The sequence below is a fragment of the Paralichthys olivaceus genome, chromosome 15 (genome assembly GCF_024713975.1).
Source record: "Paralichthys olivaceus isolate ysfri-2021 chromosome 15, ASM2471397v2, whole genome shotgun sequence".
Lineage (NCBI taxonomy): Eukaryota > Metazoa > Chordata > Actinopteri > Pleuronectiformes > Paralichthyidae > Paralichthys > Paralichthys olivaceus.
In genome coordinates this window covers 14293060-14308710 of record NC_091107.1, presented here as the reverse complement: position 1 = coordinate 14308710, position 15651 = coordinate 14293060, and the positions used below count along the sequence as shown (strand labels likewise).

General features: G+C 39.9%; 1 protein-coding gene across 19 annotated transcripts in view; it reads left to right on the top strand.

Moving 5' to 3' along the window:
• The first annotated feature begins 43 nt into the window (after positions 1–43).
• Positions 44–15651, top strand: part of mink1 (misshapen-like kinase 1) — a 30597-nt gene continuing 14989 nt past the window's right edge. For 11 of the 19 annotated variants that reach the window (XM_069510172.1, XM_069510169.1, XM_020085788.2 and 8 more), the window contains exons 1-13: positions 60–1400; positions 5963–6028; positions 6833–7015; positions 7107–7217; positions 7307–7397; positions 7997–8127; positions 8223–8277; positions 10620–10698; positions 11862–12037; positions 12162–12231; positions 12336–12546; positions 13374–13481; positions 14057–14143. In XM_069510172.1, the coding sequence (XP_069366273.1) occupies positions 1344–1400; positions 5963–6028; positions 6833–7015; positions 7107–7217; positions 7307–7397; positions 7997–8127; positions 8223–8277; positions 10620–10698; positions 11862–12037; positions 12162–12231; positions 12336–12546; positions 13374–13481; positions 14057–14143 (1425 nt within the window). In that variant the 5' untranslated portion in view covers positions 60–1343. Of the gene's footprint in view, positions 1401–5962; positions 6029–6832; positions 7016–7106; positions 7218–7306; positions 7398–7996; positions 8128–8222; positions 8278–10619; positions 10699–11861; positions 12038–12161; positions 12232–12335; positions 12547–13373; positions 13482–14056; positions 14144–15651 lie in introns of all 19 variants that reach the window. The other 8 variants (XM_069510173.1, XM_069510171.1, XM_069510170.1 and 5 more) reach the window with 3 other exon arrangements.

The following is a 15651-nucleotide window of genomic DNA, read 5'->3' as shown; positions in this document are numbered from 1 at the left end:
TCCAGTGTCATTTCCAGGTAATTTGTCCCTGGTGAAGCACCGTAGTCGTCCAAGAGCAGAAAACACTTGAGGAGTGTTGTGTGCAGCCAATCGTCAGTTCGAGCCCGCAAGACTCCACCAAGGCTGGAAGTGGGAGGGAGGACTTTGGGAAGCAAAACATGGCGAAATAACAAGTTCGGCTGTTAGCTGCAGTTTTAAAAAACTGCACCGTCTCCCGCAGGGTTGGACCAGAAACACGGTTTTATTTCAGATTGTGGACGCCGGTGAAGGAAAGCGACGCGTAACTTGAGGGAGTGGAGGGCCCCGGCTGACGAGTGCGTTACGGTGGCTGGTGAGAACACTGCCCGCCCGCCTGCGTGTTTTTCCCCCCGGAAGGTTGGCAGTGCTGGGCGCGACTGACTGACAGCGAGAGAAAATGGATGAAGGAGGAAAGTTTACCGAGACTGTTTAGTGTGGTTAGCTTAGCCCCGTTCGCTAGCCGCCTAGCGTTAGATCGATCGTGCGCACCTGACTCGGTGGTTGCCCTGCGCTCCGGCTGAAATTTGAGGAATATTTAAGTCGTGGTAACAAGTTTGACAACTGCAGCCGCAAAGGATCGTGTTTATAACGAGGCCGAAATAATAATATTTCGGGACCTGTGCCATATTACTACAGTGGGAGGACATTTTTCCGGGCTGATAATGAGAGCCTGACAGTTCTGGTGCGGACGGACCCGGACGCCATCACATCAGACGTTGCGTTCTCCTTAAAAACAACCACTGCGTTGCCTCGTCGTCAATCTGTAAAAATCAAGCAGCCTGACCAGGGACGTCTGAGCGGTGCACCAGCCTTTTCTCATAGAGTTTCTTATCTTATTTCCCGCGTCATTCATATTTTTTCATTCGCTGTGATGTTGTGCAGCAGCGGAGACGCGGCGCCTCGTCAAAATGAACGCAGCAAGGTGTTCAACAACAGTGGAGGTGCATTGCATTGAAAAGCAGCGGTACCGATGCTAGCGGTGACGTTTACAGTCTGTGGAAATCTCTCGTGGAAGTTGAACGTGTTTTGAGCCGACATCACCGCCGGGGTTTTCTCCTCAGCGACTGCGGAGGACATCACAGCTCTGCAGCCGGAGTTTGACGTTAGCTAGCCCGCTGGGTGCGTCTGTGGCGGCTCCTATCTGCGATGTGTTTGCTTATCTGAGAGCCACCGTGTTGTTCCGCACATCATCGGCTTTATATATATTATTTTCTCTCGAAGGATAAGCCCTGTCACGCTTATCCAAACACCCAGTTCAGATCTTCTTCCACACTTCTTGTCAAATTAGTGGCTAACTTGTTAGCTAACGTTACAAGTTTCCAGCTATGTCTGAAAACGCCCCCACACGAAGCCTGGACGACATCGACCTCGCAGCCCTGAGGGTGAGTATTGTTATTGCGAGACAAGTGTGCTGCATACATGTGTTTGTGTATTATAGCAGATCGACCCCATTACATGTGAAGTCATGTGAACTCAAATGTCAGTTTGTGTCTGACACCAGCAAAACAATGCAACACCCAGGCAATAAAGTGAATGTAGGATCATTTTATGACATTATGTTTGCACGCTCTGATTTCCACTGGTTTTACCATCACAGATTTAAAAAAGATATTTCAGGTTTGCTTCATCAAATAAAGATTGAAATTCTCCAACACTAACACGTTTTTTTAATAAAAAAAAACAAAACATGGCTGCTTCTTATCACACAACACTGGATATATTTTTGGCATTGTTATGTATGCAGTTATTTCTTTATTGCACACGATAGCTATGACGAATAGTCCTTTATAGAAGGTGAGACAGTTTTATATTATGAACTATCAGTTATAACCTCTACAACCACAGTGTCTTGAGTTCAGATCTTTATTTAGAGAGTGTTTGTTTCACATGTTGGCCTGACAGTCAGTGGTGACCTGCTGAAATCATCTAACCCTGCCCTTGGGAGTTTGGATCTGGTATTTTTAGTTTACTTTATTTTGCTCTAAGAGCACTGACATCATTCTAAAATACTGCATATTTATAAAATACAACATGTCAGACATTGTGGGGGAATAGAGCAATACTTACTTTCCAGGGGTTTCACAGTGGTTCATGCTGGAGGCATGGGGCTTTAAAAATATACCTGGCGTTTCGACCCCCTCTCCTCTAGAACCACTGCCCACGACCATTCCACTATTCCCAGTTGTTGAAATACCACAACCTCTTATTCAAGTGTTCAGTATCTGAAGAAAGACCACAGTTTTGAGTTGTTACTCCATCACAGAGGAATGGATCAGAAATATATACATTTTTGCAGTAATGAAATATATATGTATTTGCATTCACTTTCTGTGCAGTTCATATTGTTCTTTGAAATGATAGATTAGAGCACCATCTCCTAAGTAAAGTGAAAACTTTAAACGATCATATGTTTTGCTCTATTAGTAGGTGTCCTGTTTTATCTTTGTCTAGAGAAGATGTTCATTATCATCATTAACACCATCTAATATAAGAACTGAGGAAGTGAGGTCTTGGAACCAGTGATGTTGCATCACCATATCTGTATTGTGTTGAAGAAATTTAGAAAAGTAAAAAGGAGGAACAGTGCTGTTGATTAAAATGAAAAACAGAAGGTATTACAGAAAATTACACCTGCACCCTCTGAACATACCAGGAAATTCTCCAGCACTTTGGTGTAGCTTTCACAGGTTTATGGGGCTTAACAGGGGATCAAGGGTAGTTTATCTAAATCCTGGTTTGTTTGTTCCAGTGTTGCCTCTTTCTCCGATTTAATGAGGCCGCACCTGAGAATCTGTTTTCAAAATCGTTGCACATTGTTGACTGAGCTCGTTCTTTATAATAAATGTTTATAAAAATGACAGAATGAGAGGCATGCCCACACTATCTCACTTTAAATGGAAGTACATTCACTTGAATTACACAGTGTTTTGTTGTGAGTATTTTGTCCGTTGTTACGAAAATCTTTTCTAAAAAATTGCACTGCAATATGTGGTCTGGTATTGCACAATTATTATAGAAGTATTACAGCAGTATCATACATACATTATGCAATAGTAGGTTATTGTACAAATAGGACCTATATTTTGTTAGTACTTCTATATGCTTCACCCACTATCAATTTGCTAACCATATGCCCATGTCTCATGCCCAGTTAGGTGAGAGCATCCTTGTCTCTGCACAAGATCCACTAAAGCGGGACATACTAATAGAAAAACAGCTCAATAGTGCTACGGGAGGATCAAAACTCCACAGGTTAAATGGCTCAGTAAAATAATTTTTCAAAGAAATCTGCTACAGAGTACTGAGTGACTTCAGTGTTACATAACAACAGTACCCTGTACACAGGACACTTGTCATTTGTGCTGAAACATCTAATTCCAATGCCAACACCACTCAATGAGACAACAGCCCCCTGTGTGACTGTGTTGACTAAAAGTTAGTCAGTGGCAGAAAACAAAAAGTTGTGAGAGTGAATATCGGTAGCCAATAAGCAAGAAATAGCAACCCTCTGGAAATGAAACTCATGAGTATTTTAGTCTTGTGATTTTATGTGGTCGCAGTAAAACAGTGCATGTTATGTTTGGTTTAATGTGAAGTAAGTGTTTGGAAAATAAATCCTCTAATATTAAAAAAAAAGCTCAGACTAAGATTGGATTGTCCCCTTTAAAAACACCAGTACAAGTTTCTTTATATTAAATGGTTGAAGATTATCAACTTCTTTGGCAACTGATCATAATCTCATACTCTGATATAGGTTATTTCAGATTCAGATAACGATACTTATCATTACCGGTCACTTGTTACTCATACCTTTTACTTGACTTTGTAAACCTGAGACATTTCTATGTAAATGTTAAGCCATTCTCTCTTATCCATCTTTGATTCCTTGCCATTTGTTGAGCTGTGGGTTAAAGCCTCCTGCAACTGAGTCTGGTGTTTGTTTTGACTTGCTTTGCCAGAACAAGAGGTTAGTTGTGCTTTCTCGTCCATGTAAGATTTTTGACACCCAAACCACATCCATGTAAGAGAAATAGTCTCTCTTCTTATGTAGCTGTTTGTTAAGTCCTGGCTGGTTTTAAGACCTTTTGTTCAGAATAACCCCATCGTGTGTCACATTTACTGGCCTCCGTGTTTGTTTGCGTTGTCTTCTTCTCGATGATACCATTTCTTGATGCATGTGACATTAAGCTCATAAAAGATGCAAAATCTAAACTATGGCAGTATTTATTAATAAAAAAGTGAGATGGTTTAGTTTGTTTGAAAAAAAGGCATTCCTTCCATCAAGCTTATTGTAGGTCATAGCTCTGCATTGTACTGCAGTATACAGTATACTGGAAGTATTCAGAAACCCATTTAAAAACACCTAAGGGCTGCTAGGGCTTTGTTCACTAATGATTTTTGGAGAACAGTTTTTAGTCAATTTCAGGCATTACAACAAAGATAACAAGTCTGGGTTGTGATTTGGACAGTTGCAGCTGTATAACCAGAGATAGGGTAGGTCTTTTTAAAAAAAGACTTCCTCTGTTATTGAAATGGACACCCCTGCAGGAAATGTGTGGTCAACTTCCTCATGGACCATAAACAGTGTCTTCTGGACTTCATACACTGATGATATTAGGTTGTTCTTTGCTGGTTGCAACTCGACATTAAGATACATTTATTGCGTTGTTCCCTGAGGAGGTTTAACATGTTGTGATATCATTAACATGATATCCACAAGAAGCTTCAGAGTAGCAGTGTTTATGATTCCTCCTGTTGTTTTATTGCTTCCTTGTCTTTTCTACAATTATTCTAACAATCTGTTTGACTGTGTGTGCTGGTGGTGCTACTCCTCCAACATAACTGTACCCTTCCCCTTCTATCACTTCATTCCTCTCATCCCACTCTCTGTGCTAGACGTGGTTGAAGCTACCGCCTCTGCCTTTCCGCCCACTCTATCATGGCATTATTCTCTTCCATACCATACCATCATTCTCCTGCCTCCTACGTCATGGTTCCACCTCTTTTTTGTTCTTGCAGATAACATGCTTCAAAATCTGACTAGTATGTTTATGTCATCATGAGAGTTATGTGCATTTACATACATTCTGTGGGGTCATTTCCCAATTTTACTGCCAGATCTCCCAAGTATGTATGTTATTTTTCTCCTAAACCTTCCCTCTCACAGTGGAATGTTTCCCCTCCACATTGAAGGCAGCAAACCCATCATTGGAAACAGATGAAAGCAGGATAGGTCATGCTGTACATTCTAAACCCAAAGCAGCAGTCCCACCACCCACACATCTTACAGCCATATTGAAATTGCATGAAAGTGGGTCTGCATTTCCCCTTGTCTCTTGGGGGAGGGGGGTTGCGTAATTAAGTAAAAGCAACCTGCTCATTATTGGTGTCAGAGAAATGTGTATTGAAACTTCTATTCAAGAGGCCAGAAGTCACGTACATGTTGTTAGGATCCATCTTTGTATCTATAATGTAATATCAATATTTAGTATATCTGCTTTCTATGTTAAGTTGTTGGTGGGTGGCAAGTGTGTGGGCGGCTGGCTGGGAAGATTTGGCTCAGATGAAATACGGAATTGTAATACAGGATTTAAATTGGCTTTAGTATAAACAGAGAGAACTGTCTGGGTTGAGTTAACTGTTTTTATATATTTTGTTTCACAGACCATATGGGCTTTTTTTGTGTGTATGATTTTTTTAAGCAATGCTCATTTAAATAGAGATACAATGCTTGAATTACATAGGAAAACATTTATAATGAAACTGTCATTTTCCTTGTTTATAAGGATGTTGTCAACTAAATCAGAGATTTAGTCAAGGTTTCTGTTTTGAAGAGAAATTAAAATGACAGAAAAAAGAATTTCCTGGTTTTATGTTTTTGTATATGTTTTAATCCAGTCATTGTGCCAACATAACTGTAAGAATATATTTGTCCGGCCCTCAGGATCCAGCAGGAATCTTTGAGCTGGTCGAGGTTGTCGGCAATGGGACTTACGGGCAGGTGTACAAGGTGAGTCATGTTGTGCCTTCGTGTGGTGGCAGAATAATCAGAACATTTCTTCCAGTATGCTTTTTCAAGTTGGAACATGAGTTGCTGACCTTGTCACTGGAAGTAGCTCTCATGTGAAATATTATATATATTGTTGAATGCAAACTGCATGTCCATCAAGCCAATATAGATATTTCTATGCATACATTTGAAATAGTTTTGACTCACACCCAATCCTTATACTTTACTTTTCGTAATAATGCAAATATTTGAAATAGCTGTACTTTAAATAATCGAAAAACATAAATACAACACATGATGTTACAGCATCCAGGTTTTTTTCCATATTCGAACTTAAAAGCATTTGAACACATAGAAGTTAGTGACGACTTCACACCTCTGGAAATTGAACCCTCTAAGGAGCAGGTGAATGCACAGATGATTCTCTATATCACATCTGACTAATGTGTTGGAGTTTGAAGCCTTTAAGACTTAAGTTGTCACTTGTGTGATGAATGTAAAATTGAGTGTGGTTACAAAGACCACTCCAGTGCCTGCTCTGTTTAAATGTTAAGTTTGCTGTTTTATTCACAGATTTAGATTTAGTTTACAACCATGCGAGTGATATTTTCTTCAGTCAGTCTGAAAAGTTTAGAGTTGTATACAAAGGATTAGAGACAACAGTAAAGAAAAATGGAAAATAAGATCAGCAAATTACATGATGGAGCAAATTAGCCACAGTTAAGTGGCAAACATGTTTCAGAAACATGAGTCCAAGGTTCATTTGAAACTAGGTAACAATGATCAAACTTTTTCTTGAATCAGGGCCGTCATGTGAAGACTGGTCAGCTGGCTGCCATTAAGGTGATGGATGTTACGGAGGAGGAAGAAGAGGAAATCAAAGCAGAAATCAACATGCTGAAGAAATACAGCCACCACCGCAACATAGCCACGTACTACGGTGCCTTTGTGAAGAAGAGTCCACCAGGACACGATGACCAACTATGGGTCTGTTTGTCTTTGTTGCATTACCTCATGTTTATGCAGCAGTATGCCTCATGGATTGTGCTCACTAAAGTTAGTAATTGTCTGCATGTAGCTGGTGATGGAGTTCTGTGGGGCGGGATCGGTAACCGACCTGGTTAAAAACACAAAAGGTAGCTCTCTGAAGGAGGACTGGATTGCTTACATCTGCAGAGAGATCCTAAGGGTGAGAAATTGCAATTGCAGCAGTCAATATAAATCTGTTGCAGAGGTCCCTCCGTACTGACCTGATTTGACTTTGTTTTCTGGGTTCAGGGCCTTTCTCACCTCCACGCCCATAAAGTCATCCACAGAGACATCAAGGGCCAGAATGTGCTGCTGACTGAGAACGCAGAGGTTAAACTTGGTATGTTGAACACTTAAAGGTTTTAGGCCATTTCATCGGTACAGTATATATATTCTATACCTCATTTACTGTTTATATGCAAACAATATGCTTATATAAATCCAATAAAGCCAATAGTTTGAACAACACACTGCTATGTAAATACAATTTCTGATGACCAAATCCAAACAATGGAATAATCAAATTAGGACGTTAAATATTTGCATTATTATATCCTATTGACATACGACACTCTTGCCCTGGGTATAAACCAGATAGAAAAATGAAAAGGAGTTGTAGCTTTTGCAAAATTAGAGAGAAAACAACCAAAATAGTACATGTTAGCATTGTACATTAAACTATTTCGTGCCAGCGTTTTAAACTGGAGATTTTACATTGTACATAAAGGCTTTGTGAACATATCGACGTTAGTCATAATCAAACTATGCTCTGTAACATATATATATATATATATGTATATATATATGAATATTCTATTAGCAACTCATGTAAATGTCATGATAAAAATAATGTATTTTTCTGAATTAGGTCAATAGTTGGAATATAAATGTCGATGTAAGCGTTGTCTCACATATTCTGATTCCTTTGTCCCTGTGCAGTTGATTTTGGGGTGAGTGCTCAGTTGGACAGGACCGTTGGGCGTAGGAACACCTTCATTGGGACACCTTACTGGATGGCACCAGAGGTCATTGCCTGTGATGAGAATCCTGACTCCACCTATGATTACAGGGTAAAGGCAGCATTTTTTTGTATGTGTCTGCGAGCACAATGCTGTGAGAGCGTATGAAAGATAGAGACTGACCTGGTCCTGTGTGTATTTTGCAGAGTGATATCTGGTCCTTGGGGATCACAGCTATTGAGATGGCAGAGGGAGCTCCTCGTAAGTCTATACACTTAATTACACACCCATTTTACTTTTTCTTAGTTGAATCGTGCATCTCAATGCACTCCGATTATCCTTCGTCATCTCAAAGCCTGTTATAAAAGACCTCATGAATTAGTCTGTCTTGCATATGTAGCCTTGTTGTCTGGGTCTTCAGATGGGCAGCTGAGTCACTGTAATCAAGGTAGCGTAGTCGTGAGCTGGCAGTTGGCCTATGGAGGCTGATTACACAGATCTCTCTCTGGTCTGCTCAGTGGGTAAATGTGTCTGCCTGGAGATTTGGTGTCAAACCTGACTGAGAAGCAAATAAAGTTCTTGCTTAAGAGTAGCAGATAAGATGTAAAATAAATCAAGACATTACATTTTAAACAGTGACACAACATTAGTAGCTTGCTGCTCCTGGTGCACTGTTTTCTTTGCCCTGTTGGTGGTTGTTATAATGCAGCCATCATAACCCTGCCTACAGCAAGAATCAGATTACACTCTTACTTATTTGGTACTGCATTGGCCATTAAAACAGCACTGTTTTATGAGCTCTGCATTGTTGCAAAATGTGACTTCGCTCTACCTGAATTTTAAAGCCACCAGCAGCTAAGTGTTCATTTGTGGACAGACTGAGGTTTAGTAGATAAAATAATATTTAAAATGATAAAATATGTTTTTGTTACTTCACTTAAAGGTTTGACTCTTATCAAACCCAATTCTATGGAGTTTGACAGTTTTAACACTCTTCTGCCCATCTTAAATCTCAATTTCAAAAAATGTAGCTTCAGTCTTGATTTTGAGTCATCACAACTAACCTTGAAACTAATGTTATTGCAGTATGGCGTTTACGTGGTGTGGACTTGAATCCTCCTGCACACATGTGTAAATGCACCCAAGACACATTGACCACAGCCAAACCACCTCGGAAGTTTATCAGAGACACATTGTGACCAGATTGAGCACAAGGGTCAATTCAATTGTGATTCATACATGACTACGTGGGCAGGTATAAGTAGTGCATGACTGTTCCAAACCAGCGAGGTAGCAGCTCTGCAGCTAGCAGCTGTTAGCCACTAAACACTTGAAACAGTCTTTATGTTATTTCAATACATTAATACAGATACACTTTCAATGCAGTCATGTATTCTTAATAAATGTGTTCCACTTACAACAAATGTTTTAAATGTTCTCAAGCTTTTTTTTTGCATTCACAATAATGACGACAGAGCTCCTACAGCCCATGTGGCTGCTGTTGTGACTGACATAAGGCAAATAGGCCAGCTGTCAAGCTGTAATGTACCATTATAAATTATGCAGTGCATGCTTAACTCCATCAACATCATTATTGAATTATGTTGTCCACAAATAAATTTACAATCTTACTTGTTTTTAGATTAGATATTTGACCAGTTCTGCCAAAACCAGTCTCTCTGTTTAAAAGCAGGTTTTTGATTGGATTAATAAATGATGGAAATTATCATTAGGTGCTGTTGCAATGGAATTTATACGTGGTGCAATTTGCTGTTTCACTGAGATGCATTAATGTTTCAGTCTTACACTGAAACAACATGCTACAACATCAGCTTCTCACGAATCATCTCAGACACTGCAAATGACATTTTTCTCAACTCATGGGAATATAATTTATTTTTTATTTTTCAGTTCCCTCTTTAGTTCCTTATAGATCACACATAATATATCGCATCTGTTTGTATTTTGAGAAAGGTTTTAAATGGAATTGATTGAGCATTTTCAAAACTAAATTTTTAGGCCAAAAAGGGAGTGCCCCCACACCCTTGTTGTTGTTCCTTGAAATGAAAATGCATTTAAAGCAAATCTTATTCCAGCATCATTACCATGTTTAATACATGTTAACATACACGCTATATGTTTCATATACAATATCAGTAAAACTGTGATCCCTCTATTAAAATGTGGCCGCCTATTCTACTGAAATGTTTTCTTTTTGCCTTTGGCCATCTCAATCATGTTGCATGTCTTCAAATATTGCGTTATAAAAGCCTGTTTCCTGTGAAACTCTAAAGCTAACCAGTCAGGTTTAGCTACCTACCTACGCTGGGAACACAATGACTCACAATCCTCGCTCTTACATTCAATGTAACAAAGCCTGAGGCACCAGGAAAGACTGGATCACAACAGCTCTAATGTTTGACGATACAAAGAGCATGTGTAATGGTGGCTTGTATTTAGAATCTGCCATGTTTATGACGTCTGCCTTAAAATAAAATGGATTCTGATGTTCATTTTTTCCTCTCTTTGTACTGCAGCTCTCAGCATGGGTAGGAGGATTTAATAATACTTAACAACTCTCATAATCTCCTTTTCTTCTGTAGCCCTGTGTGACATGCACCCGATGAGAGCCCTCTTCCTGATTCCTAGGAATCCCCCTCCGAAACTTAAATCCAAAAAATGGTGAGTTATTCACCACCCTGCTTTTTAATATCTTCATATCTTAACATGTAACTGAAAGAGGCCCTCCTCACATCACGTTTAATTTGTAAAACTTTCAAAACCTATATTGAAGAATGCATAGCTATTACTGTCTGGCACTGTGCAGAAAGAATTCTTTCAGTGTCAGTGTTTTTCCCTATCAAATTACATGGAAACATTTCAGGGAAAAGTATCAGATAAAATGGCAAACAAGTACGACTGCCTCACTTTAATCAGTGAAAACTTTAGTCAGATATTTGTAAAGCTTCCTGTTCGTGGTAAATAAATTCTACAATACTTAATTTGGTTGATCCAACAAATTAATGTGATTATGCCATCGTCAGGAAATCAGGTTGGAGCAGGGGAGCATATTTACATGCACTTTGATATCAAGAGTTCTTGATGTATTTGAAACCTGGTTACTGCAGAGCCACACTAACCAAGTGCTTCAAAATAATTGATGAAAATGCAGGAAAATGTGTAATTTTGTTTTAGCAAAGGTTGTTATGCTATAAGTTACTTGGGCTGCAATTGTCCCTGGATTAGGAACAACATCGGAGTAAGGTGTCACTTGTCACTCAGATTGCAAAGTGTGTCATGTGCATTGCCCAAGTTCTGAGACAAATATGATTGTGAGCAAAGCGAGATGTTAAAGGATTTTATACTAATTCCTCATGTTCTTTTTTCCTACCCTGTTTTTTGCCCCTATTACTTTTCCTACTTCTCATTAATTCACCCTCTTGGTAGATGTGAGCTTATGGTCCTACAGTTTTTTCACAGTTTTTGTATTTTTAATATTAAAACTGTCAGTCAGTATTGTGTGACTCAAAATGAACTATTATGAAAATAAAAAATAAATATATAACAACATAAGCAACTTTATAAAATGTAGCAACTGATGCACACAATAACTTAAATCGATTCTGTAAGGACTTGCCGAATGTCATGATTGTTTTTTTCAGTGTGCACATGCTGGACATGTGAAAGAGTGTACAGACAGATCTTATATCACTTGAATATTTCTGAGTGTTGTTGGGTTCTGTCTGTGATTCTGGGTAATGGAACAACCCAGCTGTTCCATGCCTCCCCACCCTTCCTCTCTCCCTCACTAGTTTATCATCCTCTGACCTCCCCCTCCCTCCCAGGTCCAAGAAATTCATTGACTTTATTGAGGGCTGTCTTGTGAAGACGTATCCCAGTCGACCATCCACAGAACAGCTGCTCAAGCACTCCTTCATCAGGGACCAGCCTACTGAGCGCCAGGTCCGAATTCAGCTCAAAGACCACATTGATCGCACACGCAAGAAAAGAGGGGAGAAAGGTAGGCAACAGATGTGGAGGTCTAAAAGAGTGTGACCCAGGAGACATGGTGTTTTCCTCAAGTAGGGATCACACTGAAGTATACTGTTGATAGTATGAAAAAGTCTTATTCTTTCTCCTTATAGAAGAGACAGAGTATGAGTACAGTGGCAGTGATGAAGAGGATGAAAACCGTGGAGAGGACCGTGAGTCAAGGTAATTGGAAGTTTTTATCTATCTCTAAGAAGTGTTAATCCCTGACTTGTGTTCTTCGTGTGAGTGACATTTCCCCAAATCATATCCTCAATTTTGTTCGTCAGTTCAATCCTCAATGTACCTGGTGAGTCCACCCTGAGGCGGGATTTCCAGCGTTTGCAGCAAGAGAACAAAGAGCGCTCGGAGGCTCACAAGAGGCAGCAGGCCCAACTGGCTGCTCAGCGCCGGGACCCCGAGGAACACAAAAGGCAACTGTTGCATGACAGACAGAAACGCATTGAAGAGCAGAAGGAACAGCGCCGCAGACTTGAAGAGGTAATGTGAAGCTTAGGGAGCTCGAGCCAAGAGGTGATTAGCTTAGTTTGTTTTAGCAACACAGTTGTAAGTAAGGTTCAGTGTCAGAAATTGAACCCTTGTAACATTTAAGCTAATGCAAACATTACATTTATAAGATAAAGACATCGAGTTTCAGGGACATGATGTGAACTAGAGGAGAAGGAGATCATGCCACCAACCTTCTGATAAATGGACAACCCATTCTACCCAAGATCCCCAACTGCCCACAAAGGGAAAACTATCAGCATCTGTTAAGTATTTGAGAGGTTATATAGGATTTGAATGAGACATATTATTACGCTGATATTGCTTATCAGTGTTGGACAGTATTTGTAAGGTAATTTACTGCAGTAAGGTTGTACTCCTTTAATCTACCTCCATGTCCCCCTCCTGTCTTATCTGGCTCTTTTGTTCAACAGTAAAGTGCCAACAGCAAGTGGAGCTCAGAGTTGTGTCACTGCCAAGTGGGAAGTTGTCATTTCTCCACTAAGATTAAATCTTGTTATTTCAATGCTTCTTAAAAAAGCAGGTGAAGAGGTCTCCCTTTCCCAGACGAAAACCTGTCAGTGCGTTTGAATCAAAGCAGCACACTCAGAAGGATGATTAGGATGTAATAAGTGTGTGTCAGAATGACTCACAGCCTCTATTCTGCACCCTGCACTCTCCCTTCATGTCTTTGATGCAACTCTTTGCACAACAACAGCAGAGGATTTGCTTATAAGCATGCTACCTGTTATATATTCTCCTGTAGAAAACATAGCCACTACACTCATTTCTCTTCTCTTCTTGTCACCCTTCTCACCCAGCAACAGAGAAAAGAGCGAGAGATGGTGAGGCAACAAGAAAAAGGTCCCCACCGGAGACTCGACGATATGAGACGGGAGGAAGACAGAAGGTTGGCTGAGAGGGAGCAGGTAACCAACCACGGGAGAGATGGGGCTACAATCAGCCAATCAGGGTGAAGTGTGGGTGTGTCCAAGAGCAAACTGTGCAAGTTGCCCTGGTGGTGAAATTCCATGAGTAGGTTGCCATAGCAGCAAGGGTCTAAATTAGTGTATTTATTCAGAGATGAGTTTTCTGTGGGTGAGCTCTCTGCGTCTCTTATGCTCTGTTTCCAGTCTACCCTCAGTAACACAAGAGTCTGGCATCATAGCACCATCACCTCACAATGCCAAACACAGATTGTTGTACAAGGTTACTAGTTACTATCTTAATATACTGTTTAATATTTTTATAATGATTTTAATCTAGTTATTGTTCACAGTTGATTTTCAGTGCCACACATTGATGTATTTAACGCTAACTTTAATTTGAGACTTCTAAACAGGCACGGTGTTTTGTTTTTTTTCACCAAAATTCAGTGTTATAACAGTTGATGTTTATCAGTACAACAGGTTTTCTGAAATGACATTACATAACTGTGTCTGCCTCTGTCTTCCTCTTTCTCCATCTCAATGCTCATCATTCCTCCCTTCTTACCTGTCTTCAGGAGTTCATCAGACATAAATTAGAAGAAGAGCAACGACAGTTAGAAATCCTTCAGCAGCAGTTGCTTCAGGAGCAGGCACTGCTTATGGTAACTTTATCGGTTTTTATTTTGACCGCAAAGAGTTTCCATGCCCTCTTCTGGGTTAAATCCCTCATAAATAAAGATGATATATTGTTCACCTCTGAAATATATGTTAAGTGCAGTGCTTGATAAAAATATGCTGAAAAGGCACTAACCTAGATTTTCGGGGCAGTTTTGGGCAATGCTCAGTGTAAGTGTTATCTTGCTGAAGTAAAGAATTTCCACACTCCTGACATCCTTGTATCATCTCCTGTATAGGGTAGAAGTTGCTGTCATTAGGATAGATCTTTATTCCTGACTAGTTTTTCAAATATTCCTCTTAGGTTACACATAATTCCTTCTGTATATGCTTGGCATGTACTCAGAGCAGAGGGTCAGGTAAACACCACTGCCCCCATAGCAGATTTAAGGGATCAGAGCAGGGACATCATTTTGATGCAATGACAAACTGCAGGATCATATGACATACAGTACACTGGCCCAAACAAAAGCAAAACATTGCAATTGACCAGCAATGATAAAAGGAAGAGCTACAAAGCCTGAAATGACTCTTTGTCATTTCAACTATGTGCTATTGTTTTTGTCTATATTGAAAACATCATTCAAACATTCATAGTGTGGGTTGGAAAAAGTATGTGAACCTCTCAGCTAATGAACAAAAGCTAACTGGACTCAGGAATTACTTCTAAAACTCGAGTCCAATCAATGCAACAAGAATGGAGTTCTAACATAGAGCTTCAGAGGTATTTACGGTATATTTTTCAGTTCACACAAAGCATCTGCTGATGAGAATCAAGCCTTTCAAGAGAAAATGTTTAATCACGGATTGTTGATTCCCATAAATCTTACAAAGTAATCTCATAGACTTCAGACATTGATCAGTCCACAGGTAGACTATCTATAAATGGAGACAATTTATGTCTGTAGCTACATTCCCTAAAAGTGGGTTCAAAGCTAAAATGAGTCAGAAAGAAGAAAGATGAGCAGCATAGTAGCCCAGACCGACTTTTGAACGCTTAAAGGAATCATTGGAGCTCATTAACATCTGTGTTCTCAAGTGTTTACATTGTGTCCACAGCAAAAACACTATCCCAACACTGCATAAAACTACAAGGACAATGTTTTGTGGACTGATGAAACTAAGGTTGAATTCATGAAAGTGTCATCCCGGACTTGAGGTACAGTGGAGGAAGCATCATTATTTGGGCTGCTTTTCTGCCTCCGGGCCTGGACGGCTCACCATCATCACGAGGGAAATTCATTCCCTAGTTTACCAAGGTATCTAAATGGATAACGTCAGGCTGGCTGTCCGTCAGCTGAATCTCAGTTGAAGATAGGTGATGCAGTCGACCAATTACCACAAGCGCAGAAATAAATCTAATACAGAAATACTTCACACACAATGAGCCCAGAGCTTGACCCAGTAGAAATACTGTGAAATAACATCCAGACAGCAGTTCACACTAGACATCCTAAGAATGTGACTCAGTTAAAGCAGCTTTACAAGGTTGGAG